The sequence below is a fragment of the Phocoena phocoena genome, chromosome 7 (genome assembly GCF_963924675.1).
Source record: "Phocoena phocoena chromosome 7, mPhoPho1.1, whole genome shotgun sequence".
In the NCBI taxonomy this organism is placed as follows: domain Eukaryota; kingdom Metazoa; phylum Chordata; class Mammalia; order Artiodactyla; family Phocoenidae; genus Phocoena; species Phocoena phocoena.
The window spans coordinates 81,732,792-81,750,308 of NC_089225.1; the positions used below are offsets into that span (position 1 = coordinate 81,732,792).

At 43.1% G+C, this 17,517-nt stretch overlaps 1 protein-coding gene across 1 annotated transcript in view; it reads left to right on the top strand.

The window, feature by feature from the left end:
• The first annotated feature begins 4,340 nt into the window (after positions 1-4,340).
• Positions 4,341-17,517, top strand: part of KIAA2012 (KIAA2012 ortholog) — a 116,293-nt gene continuing 103,116 nt past the window's right edge. The window contains exons 1-2 of the mRNA XM_065880791.1: positions 4,341-4,424; positions 5,612-5,896. Coding sequence (XP_065736863.1) covers positions 4,341-4,424; positions 5,612-5,896 — 369 coding nt within the window. The remainder of the gene's footprint in view (positions 4,425-5,611; positions 5,897-17,517) is intronic.

Genomic DNA, 17,517 nt, shown 5'->3' on the forward strand with positions numbered 1-17,517 from the left:
AGGACAACAGCAACAGCTCCTCTTGTAGGCTGCCCATGCAGGTGACTACAATTCCCAGACCACACTCTCACACTGCCCTTTAAAGGGAGATGAGGACCCTGGCACCATCCCACAGGCTACTGCCCCAACGTGGCATCCATTTACCTCAAAGCACTTTGGAGCAAGGGACAAATTCCTGGATGCTCTGGGGACATGGCCATTAAATAACATATCTTTTCTTTGTTTCATGTGGTTTCTATTTATTTACAGAGCACCACGGTTATTCGTGATGCTTTACAAACCATAAAAACAAGGTCTCCACCCTATAGAATTTACAGAGTAATTTAAACAGACATGCTGCATGGGCTGACAGGTCAGGCATGCCAGGAGATGGTGTTGGTGTTATATAACATGGGTGTGGAGGGTTTCTTCTTGAGTTATAAATACTTTCCAGTTACAAGGGCCTTTCATCTGGGAACCCCTACCACTTTAGAATAGCAATAACTTCGATTGCTTTCTAAATGCACTTTCCATAAACTGCTGTGGGGATGGAGTAAATGCTTTTAAATGTCTATTAATTGATCTGTACATCTGTTCATTGTCCATATTAAACAGCATGGATGTAAACACGACAGTTTAGGAGAGGTCCACTTCGGGCTCTGGTCTGGCTGCTCCCAGACTCCAACCCCAGAGGGGCCTAGCAGCCTTGCTATACAGCATTGAGAGGGCCAGATGGGCACCTGGCTATTTTCCCAGGTGAGATGCTCATTCAACCTAGACTCAGAAAGATCACTTCCTGGGGACCGACTTCACCATTTATAGATGAGTTAACATTTCCAAGTCAGGTGAGCTCAGAGGAAGAATTTCCAATGGCAAAACTTGGAGTTATTCCTTGGATGACAACAATGGCTCTCATTCCTGTCCCAGTCACTCCGTCACTTTTCTCTTATGCTACCTTACTTCTCTTCCCTGAGCAATGGCATTTTCAAAATGGCAACATTTATATTTCATTGCAGTTGGTATGGAGTTTCCCCTTCTATGTCTCTCTCAAAGGCCATTTAGCAAGTGACTATTCCTGGCCTATTTGACAAATTCATTCACACCCAAGGGAAGGTTGGCCTGGGATGCAAGGTCCTAAAAGTTCACTTTTATGAAATAAGCTAACATCCCTCATTCTATCCATCCTTTATACTGTTCTCAGAGTTATCTTTCTAAAATCCAGGTAGAATCACATCACCCCCCATTTAAAAAACCCTACCTGAAGAATAAAGTCCAAGGTGCCTTCGCAGGGACATGTGGCCTTCATGGCCTTGGCCAGCTGGCCTGTCTCTCCAGCTTCACCTCTGTCCATGGTATCTGGGGCTGTGGCTACACCAAAGAAGTTGTCCCTTCCCCAGAGATCTTAGACTTTCCTTTCCATGCCTCCTGCCATATGCTCTCTCATCTTCCCTCCTCACTATCCACTACTGTCCATTAAAGCCCACCTCTAATATCCCTCATCTTCGTGACCTTCTACAAGGCCCACCATCATGCATCATCCCACCACCACTCCCTCTTCTTTCCTAGGGCACCTACTCATTTCCACCTCCATATCACCTTGTCACATCATCTTTCAGATACTGGCTCACACGCACCTGTCTTATCACCCTGCTGGGAGCTTCTTGAGGGCAGAGACCACATCTCACATATAGTAATCTCCCAGTAGAGCTTTGTTGAAGGGTCCTTTTGGCACTTTGAAGGGATGGAGAAGGGGATGGGAGACAGCAGCTGTAGCTTAAGACCCGGGAAACTATTTGGAACCCTCAGTTTGTAGAATTTTGTCTCATCTGTTGTGAGGAATTCACCCTACAATTATGCTGACCAATTGGCTTTCACATTATAAAGTGCTAAATTCAGTTTTCTGTTTTCTTTGCTCTACATTTGTTTTAGATTTTAACTCAAAATCTAAAATATGCATAACGTAAATTTTATCATTTTAATAATTTTAAAATGTACCATTCATTGGCATTAAGTACTTTTACATCGTTGTACAATTATCACTATCACCTATCTCCGGAAATTTTTCATCTTCCAAAACTGAAACTCTGTACCCATTCAACACTAACTTTCCATTCCCTTTTACCACATCCCCTGGGAAACGCCACTCTACTCTGTCTCTATGAATTCGACTACTCAAAGTACCTCATATAATTGGAATCATACAATATCAATATTTGTCCCTTTGTAACTGGCTTATTTCATTCAGCATCGTGTCTTCAAGGCTCAACCATATTGTAGCATGTATCCAAATTCTTTCCATTTCAAGGCTGAATAATATTCATTGTATATGTTTGTTACATTTTGTTTTTCCATTCATCTAACATCTGTCAAGTGGACACCTGGGCACTTCCCTGAAGGTCCAGTGGTTAAGACTCCATGCTTCCACTGTGGGGGGCTCGGGTTGGATCCCCGGTTGGGGAACTAAGAGCCCACATGCCATGCGGCATGGCCAAAAAAAAAAAAAAAAGTGGACACCTGAATTTTTCCCACATTTTGGCTATTGTGAATAACAGTGCTGTAAACATGGGTGCTCAAACATCTGCTTGAGTCCTTGCTTTCACCTCTTTGGGGTCATATACCCAAAAGTGGAATCGCTGGATCGTATGGTAATTCTATGTTTAATTTTTTGCAGATCTGCCATACTGGTTTTTGTTGTTCTTGTTGTTGTTGTTCTAGGCTGGGCCACGCAGCTTATGGGATGTTAGTTCCCCTACCAGGGATTGAACCAGGGCCCTTGGCAATGAAAGCTCAGAGTCCTAACCACTGGACCGCCAGCGAATTCCTGCCATACTATTTTCCATAGCTGTTGCACCACTTGATATTCCCACTAACAGTGCACAAGGATCCCAATTTCTCCACGTCTTCAGCAACAATTGTTATTTTCTGGGCTTTTTGTGCTTGTTTTTATATTTTTTTAACAGTCAATTCTAATGGGTGTTGAAGTGGTATCCACTGTGGTTTTGACTAAATTCTGTTTTGAGCCTCTGCATTCACTGACTTGATTCCCCATGATAAGCCCAATCTAATTATACACGATGACCTCTATTTCTTCCTCATGAGACTTGAGCCTGCCTCCGAGAAAAGTGACAGCCACAGACGGAGATTTAAAGGTAAGTGGGCCTGGATTGGGGCCAGCTGCACTTCTTCATCCAGGTCAGCAGGGGGCGCTCCCGTGGGACTGCCCTGAAGGCTCTGATGACAGATGACAAGGCAGGTCGCTTTTCCAGACCAAAGCAGAGTCCTAGATAAGCAAAAATGTCTCTTTGTTTTCTGACCCTCTTCCCCCAGTTCTGTCCTCCTCACAGTGTCAGTATCAAGGAGAACCAAGCAGCCTAGGCCACAGCAGTGTTTCTCAAAGAGGATGCCATTGACATTCGGAGTAAGACTATTCTTCATTATGCAGGACAGCGGACAGTCATTGTGACAACAAAAATGTCCCCACCCGCATCTCCCAAGTACCCCCTCCCTCTAGAGATGGGAGGTGCCCAAGTGACATCCAGGTATGCAAAGGAATCTGGAGATTCCCAGTGTCCTGCACTCACTCCTGCAAAGCAGCGACCACCAGAAAGAGGACTCCTGTCCAGCTGAGGAGACCCTGGAACTCAGCCAAGGAAAACATCACAGGTCGCCTTAGGTGACCTAGACGATTCCTCTGAGTCTGTTAATGATCACTTGACAGTGAAAGGCTCGCGTATCAGGAGAAGGGGGAGATGCTCTCTAAAAGCAAGACCAATACTATAATATAACAGAAAAAATATCCCAACATACCCACCCTCCCAATCCCAAAATCAGGACTTGAAATCTGAGCCTGGTCTCTTCGATGTCCATTTGACCCTCCCTCCCCGCAGGGTGTGAACCCTGTCCTCCGAAGTCCCTGACTTGCCTAGTCCGGCTTAAGGGATTTCACTTCCCTGTGCTGCCATAGCAACCAGGAAACAACCTCCGCTCACAATGAGAAGGATGGTGCTGTGGCCCAGATCTGCCGAGGTGCACGGCCGGTAACAGAGCAACAGGACCCGGGGACAACAAGGGCACAGGCGAAGGGGAGAGAGAGGTTGCCCAGAGAGTTGACAATCCAGGGCTTGAGGAGTCTGGGTTTGCGGTTTATTTTTTCTCCCGACAAAGACACACACTGTCTAAACTGTGTGACTGGTTGTTATTAAGAAGCTGCTGTATGAGGGGAAAATGTATTTAATAAAAGGCCCAGTGTTTGTGGTCTTCTTGGGCTCACTGCTGAGCTCAGGAAATCTTGAGGTGTGACCAGTTTTCAGCCTTCAAAACCAAGATGAACTGCCCTTGAGAAGGGTGGTCAGAGGGAAAATATGTTCACCCTCTCTCTCCTGAGCCGGGGACAGGGGAAGTTGGTCCAGAACAAACAGAAGCTAGAAGTCTATTTTGAACCAGAGGTGAGTCTTACAGCTGAATAAAAGCATATTTTGGAGGTGGAGGAGGAATGTTCTATTTTTTCATTTGGGGCTGAGCCCTGTGTGTTTTGGTTTGTTTTGTTGGTCCAGTGGTGGGGATCACTGGAAGATTGTCCCTCCTCCTTTTCTTAAATTCGAGAAAACAAGAAAGTTTGCTTGACACACAGAGATTGCCACTGGGGCCCTCGTCCTCCCCCTCACACACTGACTTACAGCCTCATTTGCTTTAGACTGGAGGAGATTCCAAATTGTCTAGAAATTGGGCGGTTTGGTACAAGACCAGAATTTCCACCTGTGTTCTAGGCAAGCTGATGGCTGTTTGGTTTTTAGACATTATGCTCTGTGGTTGAAATGCTGAAATATTCGTGCCAATTCAATGGCTTCCTTGAACCTTCTGGAATTCAACCCCCAGGACTCACATGTAATATAGGCCAAAAATTTTTTCAGTTTAGAAGATTTTAAAGAGGTAGCAAAATTCCCTTGTTGTACTGGAATTTTATTTCATTGAATCCTGCCAGGAATAAGAAATCCACTGGGGGTACTTTGAAAAATTTTGGATCACACAGAGATTTCCTCTGTTGTTGTAGTTTGTCATGATATTTGACTTTCACTGTATTAAAAGACATATAAATTTTCAAAGGACCTCTGTGGCCAATGGCATTTACTTACTTACAAGATATGTAACTACTTTATAGGCTCTTAAACAGCCAAATTAGGTAACGTTACATAGCATCTAGAATGTATGGAAATTCTCCCTGTGTACAGCTGAAGTGATGGGCTGGAATGGTTTTCTCCTATTTAAACTGCCAGCCGGTCCAGGTCTAATTTCAAAGTTATCTGCTGCCCTTGGTAATTCTGAGGACTTACTTGCATACCAGGAAATTTTAACGGGCCTGGAAGCTACACTCTACCCTATTTAAGCCTCCAGGCATAAATGGCTCTCCTGAAAGTTATATAGGGTAAAACAGAATCGTGCCCTAGGTTCTGCTAACTCTGAGAGGCAGAGAACAAAAACAGTTGCTAAGAAGAGTGAATGTATTCTGTGACACCATGTGAGCAATTCAGAGAAAACCAGTCACTAAAAACATGCCAAACACCTGCCCAGGCAGTATTTCCTATAAAAGGGCCTTCCACTGTGGACCAATCAAGGAGGTTTCTTTCCATTGCAGGATTACCTGAACTGGAAGTCCCCAGAAGATTATACCCTGGTCAGCAAACCGCAGGATGAGGGCAATGCCAACCAGCACAGGTGGAGCCTCTTTCTTCCTAAAACATTCAGCACTAGAAAGGGTGCCCTGATCCTCTACTCGGAAGGCTTAGCCATATCAGCATTGACCCCCAAAGAGAGGAGTAAAGGCCCCTACTGCCCCAAAGGCCACAGGAAGAGGCTGGATCTTGAACTGCACACACTTCAGGACCTCAAAGAAGCCATCCTGGCGTACGGAAGGAGACAGGTAGGCAGAGCACTGTCCAGGGTTCAGGGAAGGCCCTGGTCTGTGTCTCTAGAAATCCAGTGGCAGCTTTGGATATAACTTCTTTGCAGACCCTAGGAAGGTATGAGACCCTCAGACCTCCATTTCTTCATCTCTAAAATGGGATAGTACTCACAGTACACAATTGTCATGAGGCTTAAATGCAATAATCTATGTGAAAGGGCTCTGAAAAGCATAAAGGGCTATATTATTATCATTTTGTGTTTTCCTTTCCATTAGAATATGACACAAAGTCCTTTTCAGCATTCAGACAGATCTGGGCTAGCACACGTTTCATCAGAATCCTTGAAGTTCTGTCTCATAGCCACAAGCATCATCATCTCACCTCTGATGTTCTGGGCTTTGTGGAAATGAGGAGAACGTTTAAAATATTTACCTTGAGCCCTTCAGCATCTGCAGGATAAGTTAATGACTTTTTCCACTCTGAATTTAATATTAAGGGGAAACCCCTGTTCTCATTTCTCTGATTCATATGCTCTAATGTCTTATGAGATGTGTACATGGCCCCTGCTTTATATAATGACATGCATCAGCCCTATGGTTGAGGCCATGAGAGAGGCTGGGACAATGTGTCACTTTGTGAAATTCTAGCTTATAGATGGTGGGTGACTCCCTAGTTTAAAAGTCTCTGCTGGCTTCTCATTCCCCACAGGATAAAGTCGTTAACTTCTTGTACCAAGCGCTTCAAGCACTGGCTTTCTCTTCCATTTCTAGCCGTATCTGCAACTTGTTCTAGCCACCGCCATGACTATGGACCCCTCAAGACCCCACCCATGTGAAGAGCTTACCGTTCCACTAACATCCCATGCCCTTTTGTGACTCTACACTTTTGCATATGTTTCTACATCTGGAAAACTCCTATTCATCCTTCAAAACACAACTCCAATGTCATCACCCACTGAAGCTTCTCCCACTTCCCTAGACAGAGCTATCCCATCACTCCCTCCTCTGTGAGCATTCCCATACCATCATACATTACAATTCATCTCTTTGTCCAATGGTTACCATCTCCTTGAGGGCAGGAGCCACATCTAAATCTTAGCTTCCAGAAAAAAGTGAGTACCCATAAATGTTTGTGAAATGAATGAATCGATCATGCATGATACCGTCAATGTTTTTTAGATCATCCCCCAGTATCATTACTGAGCAATTTATCACCTACCCCACCAAGGCAGAGTTTCCAAAAGGAAAGTTCCTCTGCTCCTTTTCCTTCTTTCAAAATACAAAGAAGCTTAATGACCTTGACCAAATGCCCAATTGCTCTTTGTATTAAAAATCATAAATTCTTGGACGAAAGGAAACCAACTGTTGTTGAATGCTTAGTATTATATTACAGCTATTATTTCATTAAATCTTCACAATGACCTGTGAGATATAGTTTTTCTTGCCCCCTTTTGTAGATGAGGAAAATGAGGCTCGGAGGAGTTAAGTGATTTGGCCAGGGTCTCAGAGCTAGTTAATGACAGAGCCAGGATTCAAACCCAAGACTGCCTACTCTCCAGGGCCAGCATGCTTTGCACTCCACCCTATTGTCCGTGGACTTGGAAGGCCTTGGCGTGTTTGCCCTCACATCCACTCCTCACCCTTACCTTACTCTACTCTGCATCACAGTGGGGTTGACCACAGGCTGCATATAATTCCACAAACATCTGTGTCAACTGGCTTCTAATTGAATTTGCCATTGGAAGACACTGGAAGGAGATTGGAGAGGGAGAAGAAAAAAGCCCGGGTATTTCTCCCCTCCCATTCTACCTGTAGTGGTGAGAAGCACCCGTATCACCTCTGTGGCCCAGCTCCCAACAGACAAGCAGGGCCGTTGTAGCTCTAGGTTCCTCCAGGTGACCCTGCCAGCTCCTCACTCTGCCCTTTCACCTAGGGGTCAGACTGCCTTCCTGATGTTACTAATCTCAGTGTTGCCTCAACATCTTTTTGGCTTCTGAGCTCTCTATTCACTTGTGTAACCGATTACCTGAATTAAATTCCTTCTATGCTTAAATATTTAGAGTGGTTTCTGTTTTCCTGTCTGGATGCTGATAATGTAGGCTGACTTACTGCCCAGAGCAAGAATACCCTCCACAGCTTTCAGATGCTTGTCTATAGGGCTTAAATATTCCAGGCAACAGTGATCTTATTACTTTATAAAGTAGATGAGTCTGTTTGGGGATGGCTTCAATTTTAGTTAGACTTGGGCTCCATGAAAAAAAGTTCCTGTCTTCCTGAGGTATCTAGCTACCAGATTTACAACATGTAACTGTACAAACAGAACACTGTAGTCTCACTCCAAATGAGTAGAAGGGAAATGGTGTGAGGAAATCAGAAAGGAAAGAAAAAGTTTGGAATAGTAATAAGGCAGGAATTTAAGATTAGAGGACGTGGTACATTAAAATAGGAGGAAAAAAACTCAAGAGGGATTTGGAATTAAATACAATGAACACGGGCTTCCCTGGTGGCACAGTGGTTAAGAATCTGCCTACCAATGCAGGGGACATGGGTTCGAGCCCTGGTCTGGGAAGATCCCACATGCCGCGGAGCAGCTAAACCCGTGCGCCGCAACTACTGAGCCTGCGAGCCACAACTACTGAGCCTGCGTGCCACAACTACTGAAGCCCGCACGCCTAGAGCCCGTGCTCCACAACAAGAGAAGCCACGGCAGTGAGAAGCCCACGCACCACAACAGAGTAGACCCCACTTGCCACAACTAGAAAAAGCCCGCACACAGCAACAAAGACCCAACACAGCCAAAAATAATAAATAAATAAATTTATTAAAAAAAGACAATGAACACCTCAGAAGAGGAGAGCTTTGGAAACTACAGAGCACCATCTGATTATGAAAACTATAGCCTGGCAAGAAACTTAAAATCATAATATCCAGTGCTGGGATGGCTATGGGGAAATGAGATGTCTCATACATTAGGAGTACAAATTCACATGATATTTCTGGAGGGCATTTTGGCAAAAACCTAAAAAGGGCTAATACTCTTTGATTTAGCATTCTACTTTTAGGAAGTTGCCTTAGGAAATAATCAGAGATGTGGCCAAAGATTTACACACAAGAATGTTTACTACAGGGTTATTTATTACCATATAAAACATTGAAAATAATAAATGTCCAACAATGGAACAGTGATTAAAGTACAGTCATACAATGGATTTGGGGTCAGGCAATAAAATCATGTATTACTCATGAATTACATGAGAAAATATAGTGTATTTTTTAAAAGCAGGTTATAAAATAGTATTCATATTAAAAATAGCAAAGTTCATTAACATTTTTTGAGTATTTACTATGTTCCTGCCACTGTTCTAAGTGCTTTCCATTGCATAACTCAATATGCTTTCTATCAATTGTAGGGGTAGGTACTATTATTATTCCATTTTAAAGGCAAGGAAATTAAAGCACAGAGAGTTCAAGTAATTCACTCAAGATTTATATAGCCACATAGATAATTACACCAGCATTCGAAACTAAGTGTACAAAACATCACCTCTCGAATATAATCTCAAGTTTTAAAAATTAGTTATACAAGAAGGAGGATACACATCAAAATTTAACCATGGGTGATGGGACTATAAGTCATATTTTTATTCATACATATCTTTTCACCAAACATTATTTTTTTCAAGTCATGGAATTTTTAAAATAAAAGATTTGTCTAAGTGACATACCCACCAGCACCATGACAGTTCTGAGGCCGACCATCAGAGATCAAAAAGTGGGTGGTGGCCCCATTCCTAGAAATCTCCGCCCCTTCCCCAAAATATTGATAGTTGAAGTAATCCTTCCCCTCATTAGCCTATGCAATTACCCAGCCCATAAAAACTAACCATGCCATATTTCCGTGCCTCTCGCCTTCTGAGATGGCCCACACTCTGTCTATGGAGTGTTTCTCTCTAAGTAAATCCACTTCTTACCTATCCAAAAAAACCAGAAAAACAAAACAAAACTATGACTTCAAGGAGGTAGACAATGAAAGGGAAGGCCAGGTTAACCCTAGAGAGCCAGGTGGGAAACAGAATAGAGCTGCAAACTGAGCCCCGCAATAACCACACCATCTGTTCCTCGGGATCAGTATTTCTTCGTCCAAACAGTATAGTCCAAGAGTTAAAAACACCACACTCAAAGTAAAAGAGCCAAAGTGGGGAGGGGAATAAAAGGGAGGTTGGGTAACCAATAGAGTAGCGCTGCTCACAGAAGGATCTCTCCTGGCTAAACTGTGAATCAGGAAACCTACACAACGCTGGCTCCACTCAGACCTGTGACAATCAAGGCTGTCGCAGGAAGGTGAATTAAATTTTTAAAACATCTCACACCATCTCCAGTTCTACATATGGATCTAATGACATGCATGGGGCAATCCATCTGGGTTTCATTTTATAGCTCAATACGCACCTACTCTAACTTTCTTGATGGCCCAACTTCCTAACGAGCAAAGATAAATGCGCTAAATCGAGAGATTAGATGTCAGAGTTCTTACACTTCTAGATACACACAGATGTGTTGCTTGTTTGTTTTTTTTTAAAACTGAAGGAAATACGGTACAAACATTCCCAAAATTAAAACCATTCTTCTTGAGGCCTCTAATTCGTCCAGCTTCCCATCACATATTTAAAACTCAAATAGCTATGAAATCTAAATAACCATAATTTGGGGTAGTATCTAAATGATACTCATAATGATGCTTTTGAAGCATAGCAGAAACCTCAAGTACCTCTCAAATCCCTGGAAATTTTAAACAATTCTCACATTGTTTTCGTATTTCTTATTCTTATATTTTTAAAATTTTGCAAATCCGGTGATATTTTTTACATGTCCAACATGGTACATTGATTAAATAATGTATTCGAAATAATATGTTTTAAAAGTTCAGTTCACAGAGCATCCCATTTCTTTATCCCATTGAAGCATGAACAGGATTCAGTTTACAATAGCTGGTTTCAACCGAGATTGTATTGCATCTGCCATCTCCCTTATAAGTGTGATCACATTTAAGAGTATTGTCAACCTTGTTCCACTGATTCCATACTGCCTAATCTCTCCCCACATCTCAGTACTCAAGGTGCTTAACTCTTTAGTTGGTGTTTTCAGTCAATATACAACCCATGAAGGCACTTTCAGACTACTATTTTATCAAGTAATATTGTGATAAGTTATGTTTTCTGAATAAAGTTTATTTTTCCACTCTAATCATAACATCAGCTCATTATACAAAATAGAAAGATATAGAAAAATAGGAAGAATAATAAATTATCCTTTCAGCCAAAGATCAGGAAGACAAAGTTCCCTTTGCAAGTCCTAATCAATTACCTGCTACTGGTTTGATGGTGCCCCTACGAAGTGCTCTGATGGCTGTCAGCAAGGTTCTAAGAGGTACCAAAGCAGCAAGGGGAGAAAGAGTGGCTTGACTGCACTCATTCTGCCAAGTGTGCTCCATTTGAGCAGCTCCTGAGCAGTTGTACTTAGAGCCTTTAATAAACCTAGAAGTAGGAAAGATCAGGAGAGAATCACGGTCATCCGTAATGATGAGGTCAAAGGTATTGTCAGCAATAGCTAACACTTGTTGAGTGCTTGGTGTAGGCCAGGCATTTAATCTCTATAACCACACCCAATCTGCACAAGCTAATGAGCTGGGTGCCACCATTACTTCCATTTTGCAGTAGGAAAAATGGGGGTTTGAAACTAATTAACTTCCCCCAAATTATACATCTAAGTGGTGGAGCTAGAATTGGAGCCTGGACAATTGAGTCCAAAGCCCCACTTTTAGTCCCTAGAGGGCCTAATTTTGAAGATTCCACATGCTCCAGGGAAAAGAAACATCTCTCCTGCTTTAACAGTATTTTTTTTTTTTTTTCCGGTACACGGGCCTCTCACTGCTGTGGCCTCTCCACGCACAGGCCCAGCGGCCATGGCTCACGGGCCCAGCCGCTCCACGGCACGTGGCATCCTCCCAGACCGGGGCACGAACCCACGTCCCCTGCACTGGCAGGCAGACTCTCAACCACTGCGCCACCAGGGAAGCCCAACAGTATTTTTTTTTAAGGGATCTTGGTCTTCCAACACATCCCTTAAAATCCTTTATTACACAAATCAGATTTTCATTAAAACCAATCTGGGTCGTTAGGTAACATGTTCAAGTAAGCCATATATATGATCCAGTAGGCTTGGCTTTATGTATTTCATCCATTGGTTCCCTTGTATAACCACTAGATAGAGAATATTTATAATAACGGCTAACACTTAAGTAATAGTCTAACACTTAAGTAATACTATTGTACCCATCACCATTCTAAGCACTTTATACTTACTATCTCATTTAATCCTCACAACAACTTTATGTGTACTTTTTATTGTTCTAAAATATACATAAAATTTACCATTTTAATCAATTTTAAGTATACAGTTGAGTGGCAATAAGTACATTCACATTGTTATCAACCATTACCACCATCCATCTCTAAAACTTTTTTATCTAGCAAAACTGAAACTCTCTACACATTAAACAGTAATTCCCTATTTTCCATCATTCTACTTTTTGTGTCTATGAATTTGACCACTGTAAGTACCTCATATGAGTGAAATAATAGTTATCCTTTCAGTATTTTGTAATTGGTTTATTTCATTTAGCATAATGTCTTCAAGGTTCGTTCATATTGTAGCATGTATCAGAATTTCCTTTCTTTTTAAAGCTGAATAATGATTCACTACGTATATATCACATTTTGTTTATTCATTCATCAGTTGATGGACACAAATTGCTTCCACGTTTCGGCTATTGTGAATAATGCTGCTATAAACCTGGATGTACAAATACCTGTCAATGTCCCTGCTTTTAATTCTTTTGAGTATATACCCAAAGTAGAATTGCTGGATCATATGTAATTCTATTTTTTGTTTTTTGAGGAAGCGCCATACTGTTTTCCATAGTCGCTGCATCATTTTACATTCCCATTAGCAATGCCCAAGGGTTTCAATTTCTACAAATCTTCAACAACACTTGTATTTTCTGTGGGTTTTTTTAATAATAGCTATCTTAATGGGTGTGAAGCGGTATCTCATTGTGGTTTTGATTTGCATACCTTAGTAACAAGTAATATTTAGCATCTTTTCATGTGCTTATTGGCCATTTGTGTCTCTTCTTTGGAAAATTGTCTATCCGAGTCCTTTGCCCATTTTAAAATCAGGTTGTGGGCTTCCCTGGTGGCGCAGTGGTTGGGAGTCTGCCTGCCGATGCAGGGGACACGGGTTCGTGCCCCGGTCCGGGAAGATCCCACATGCCCCAGAGCGGCTGGGCCCGTGAGCCATGGCCGCTGAGCCTGCGCATCCGGAGCCTGTGCTCCACAACGGGAGAGGCCACAACAGTGAGAGGCCTGCATATCGCCACAAAAAAAAAAAAAAAAAAAAAAAATCAGGTTGTTTGTTTTTGAGTTGTAAGGGTTCTTTATACATTCTGCATATTAATCCCTTATCAGATATATATGATTTGCAAATAATTTCTCCCATTCTGTGGGTTGCCTTTTCACTCCTGCTAGCGTCCTTTGATGCACAAAAGTTTTACATTTTCTTTCTTTCTTTTTTTTTTTTTTTTGGCCACGTGGCATGCAGGATCTTACTTCCCCCACCAAGGATTGAATCCGTGCCCCCTGCAATGGAAGCACGGAGTCTTAACCACTGACTGCCAGGGAAGTCCCAAGCTTTACATTTTCATGAAGTCCAACTTATCTATTTTTTCTTCTGTTGCCTATTCTTTTGGTGTCATATCCAAGAAATCATCACCAAATCCAATGTTGTGAAGCTTTCTCCCTACGTTTTCTTCTAAGAGTTTTATAGTTTTAGCTCTTAAGTCTATTCTACTTTGAGTTAACTTTTGTCTATGATGCAAGGTAAGGATCCAACTTCATTTATTTTTGCAGGCAGGGTATGTACTTTTATCATCCTTATTTGACAGATAAAGAAACTGAGGCACAGATGGGTCAAGTAATTTCCCCAAAGCCACACAGCTAGTAAGTAATGGAGCCAGGATTCAGACTGAAGCAGACTGAGCTCTTAAAGAAACTGAAGCTTAATTTTTTCTGTTTTCATTTCTAGTTGTTGTATCTTTGCTTTTGTGACATATGGCTGGTCAAATCTTTGATGCTAAATGGTTTGGTTGAGAATCAAACCCTGTTACAACATTGCAACTATGGGAAAATTCAGACCACTTTATGATTCTCTTCTTAATGGCTTGATACTCAGGAACATATGGCCACCAAAGATATGTGGGAGAGATAGTATCATTTGTACAGACTCTCAGAAATTAAACCTGCAGAGAAAAGGGCTAGCTGAAAGTGGCAGTGTTTACACGAGGCTGATTAAAGTCAGGCTGGGGCTGAGAAGACTTTTCAGGCACAGCTGCAAGTGGACACACATCTCTCCCCTCCCACCTCACCCTCACCTCAACTCTGGTTGCACTCACCTGGCAGCCCCAAGTCTGGCTCCAGGCACACCTGCACAGGTGCAACAACAATGGTGGTTACCCTCTGTTCTAATAAGGCTTGGCCTTTGCCAGGGCACACTAACTCCGGCAAGCCTGACCAAGGGGCAAGAGACATGAGCTATGCTCCTCCAGAGAGAAGGACTTCTGACTGGAGTGGGCAGCTCAAGGTACAGGTGGTCAGCAGGAAAGTACAGACATTTGGGGGATTTCTATTCCATTAAGCTAACATCTTGAATAGTTATTAAATACTCAGTGCCTTGAACATTGCCTGACACATGGCAAATTCTCAACAGATAGTTGTTAGATGAACATATTAGTTGCCAGGGTGTGGCGGTGGGAGGTCATAACCTCTACCCAGTAGGGTTGGGTGTACAATGTGGTCAGGTAGGCAGATTTGTGCTCCTGCGATACCTGATACAAGGCGGCCCATGAGAGGAACTAGACTATAATTTATTAATATGCTGTCAAAGTATAAAGATGCTAGAGACTGAGATTGCTTCCTACTAGGAAAATCTGGAGTGGCGTCATGGAGGAGGTAGAATCTGAGCTGAGTCTTGTGGTAAAAAATAAATGGAGCGCGGCCCTCTAGGCATAGGTCAGTGAAAGCCCAGGGGGGAGAGTGGGCAAAGTCAGAGTAATTAGACAGGTGTGGCTCTTACCTGGAGAAGCGGGTGGGGTCAAACTACAGAGGGCTTTGCCTGCCAGCCCTGGGAGAGCTGGATTTCTCTCTTTACCTCTCTGTTGACTCCTGCACACAAAGGGTGCCCACCCTCTGTGGTACGATGACAGCTGGCGATCTGGGCATTTCTTGTCTTCCTGGGGACACTGGCACCCTGCCACCGCGTATCTGCTGGGCAGGAGTACTGCACACATGGGCTCCTTCCACCTTCTGAAAACCCTTGCCTGCCAGGACCGAGGTGGGGTGGCCATGACAGCCAGTGTGGGGCTGCGGACAGATGCATGGGCGCCCCTTTGCCCCTCTGCACATGGAGGCCGGGGGAGCACCAGGGAGCTGGCAGGCCAGAGCTAGTCCCTCGTTAGAGGAAGCATTCCCGGTGGAGTGTGGATAAGAGACCCCTCTGTGCACACTAATTACTCATTTCAGAAGAACCAAAAGCTGGGGTTGATTAGCAAAGCCAAGGCAGGCCTGAGAAGTCTGGAACCATCGGCAGCCAACCTCCTGCTATCGTTTATTTCCCTGTTCCAGAAACTCCCTTCCTGGCTCCCTTCTGCCTCCTTTTATGTTTTAGAGTAATTTTGGTGGTTAGAGGTTCAGGATAATGTTGGAGAAGGAACAGAAAAATACGGAGAATGTATGCAACGGTGGTGGGTGCAAACGTGTTTTCCATTTATAATATAATCTATTTTACTGAAATTTTGATTCCATAAAAAGAGAAGAAAAAACGATCTGTAATCTTATGCCCAACACCCTAATACTATTGTTATTAGAATTTTAATGTATTTTCTTCCAGTTTTTCCACCATGATTATATATTTATAAAATAAACTTTAATGGGATTGTAGTTGTACTATACATTCTTTCTAATACCTTGCTTTTTTCCACTTAACTTATTACTCTACATGTTGGAAATGAGTGAATAGATTTAACCCTGAGTGAGCTTTTTGGTAACCTAAGCAGGCCTGCGGCCTCCCGCAGTACTTCAGTTAATCCAATGAGATGTGAAATTTATGAACCAACTTCACAGGCATAATTTGAGAAATTACGAACAGGAACCAGAAAACCAGAAAAAAAAACTTAAAGAGGTTGTCGTAGGCAGAATAATGGCCCCCCAAAGATGTCTACAACCTAATTGCTGGAACTTATGAATATACTAGGTTATATGGCAAAGGGAAATTAAGGTTGCAGGTGGAATTAAGATTACTAACCAGATGGCCTTAAAACAAGGCGGTTATCCTGGATTATCAGGGCAGGCCCAGTATAATCGCAGGGATCCTTAAAAGGGGAAGACGGAATCAAAAGAGAGAACCAGAGAGATGGCAGCATGAGAAGGACTCAGCCCAATGTTGCTGGCTTTCAAGATGGAGGAAGGGGTCACAGGCCAAGGAACGCAGGCAGCCTCTAGAAACTGGAAAAAGCAAAGGAACAGATTCTTCCCTAGAGCCTCCAGAAAGCCCTGTAACACCTTGATTTTAGCCCTGTGAGACCCATTTCAAACTTCTGACCTCCAGCACTGTAAAATAACAAATTTGTATCATTTAAAGCCACTAAGGGCACTTCCCTGGTGGCGCAGTGGTTAAGAATCCACCTGCCAATGCAGGGGACATGGGTTCGAGCCCCAGTTTGGGAAGATCCCACATGCCACGGAGCAACAAAACTCGTGCGCCACAACTACTGAGCCTGCACTCTAGAGCCCACAAGCCACAACTACTGAAGCCTGCGTGCCTGGAGCCTGTGCTCCGCAAAAAGAGAAGCCACCATAATGAGAAGCCCGCACACCACAACGAAGAGTAGCCCCCCCTTGCTGCAACTAGAGAAAGCCCGTGCACAGCAACGAAGACCCAACACAGCCATAAATAAATAAATGTATTTTTTTAAAAAATCCACTAAGGGGGTAATTCTCTGGTGGCCCAGTGGTTAGGACTCAGCACTTTCACTCCAGGGGCCCAGGTTCAATCCCTGGTCGGGGAACTAATATTGTGCAAGCCACGCAGCGCGGCCGAAAAAAAAAAATAATAATAAAAAGCCACTAAGTGTATGGTAATCTGTTAAACAGCAATAAGAAACTAATACAGAGGCCAAGATCAGCTTTCAAACTCAAGGCAAAAATGTATCTAGATGTGCCAAATTCCAGGATAAGGGATTCCCTAATTCTTCTCGGCAACTCCCTGCCACATTGAGCAAGTGGCCAAGCAAAGCTACAGAACCAAGCAGGTGCTTCAGAAATGCCCCCTACTGAAAAACAAGGGGCTCTTATCCAGATCAGACAGGGCGTCATGCCATCTGCACCAGGGCCATAGCACCTCAGAGGAGGCTTGGTTTTATCACATTTAGAGGGAAGTCATTGGAAGCAAAGATTTACAGGAGGAAATGAAGTTCCAGTTCATCCAGAAAAAGCCTTGGATCTAGTGGTTCCATAGACCAGGGCTTA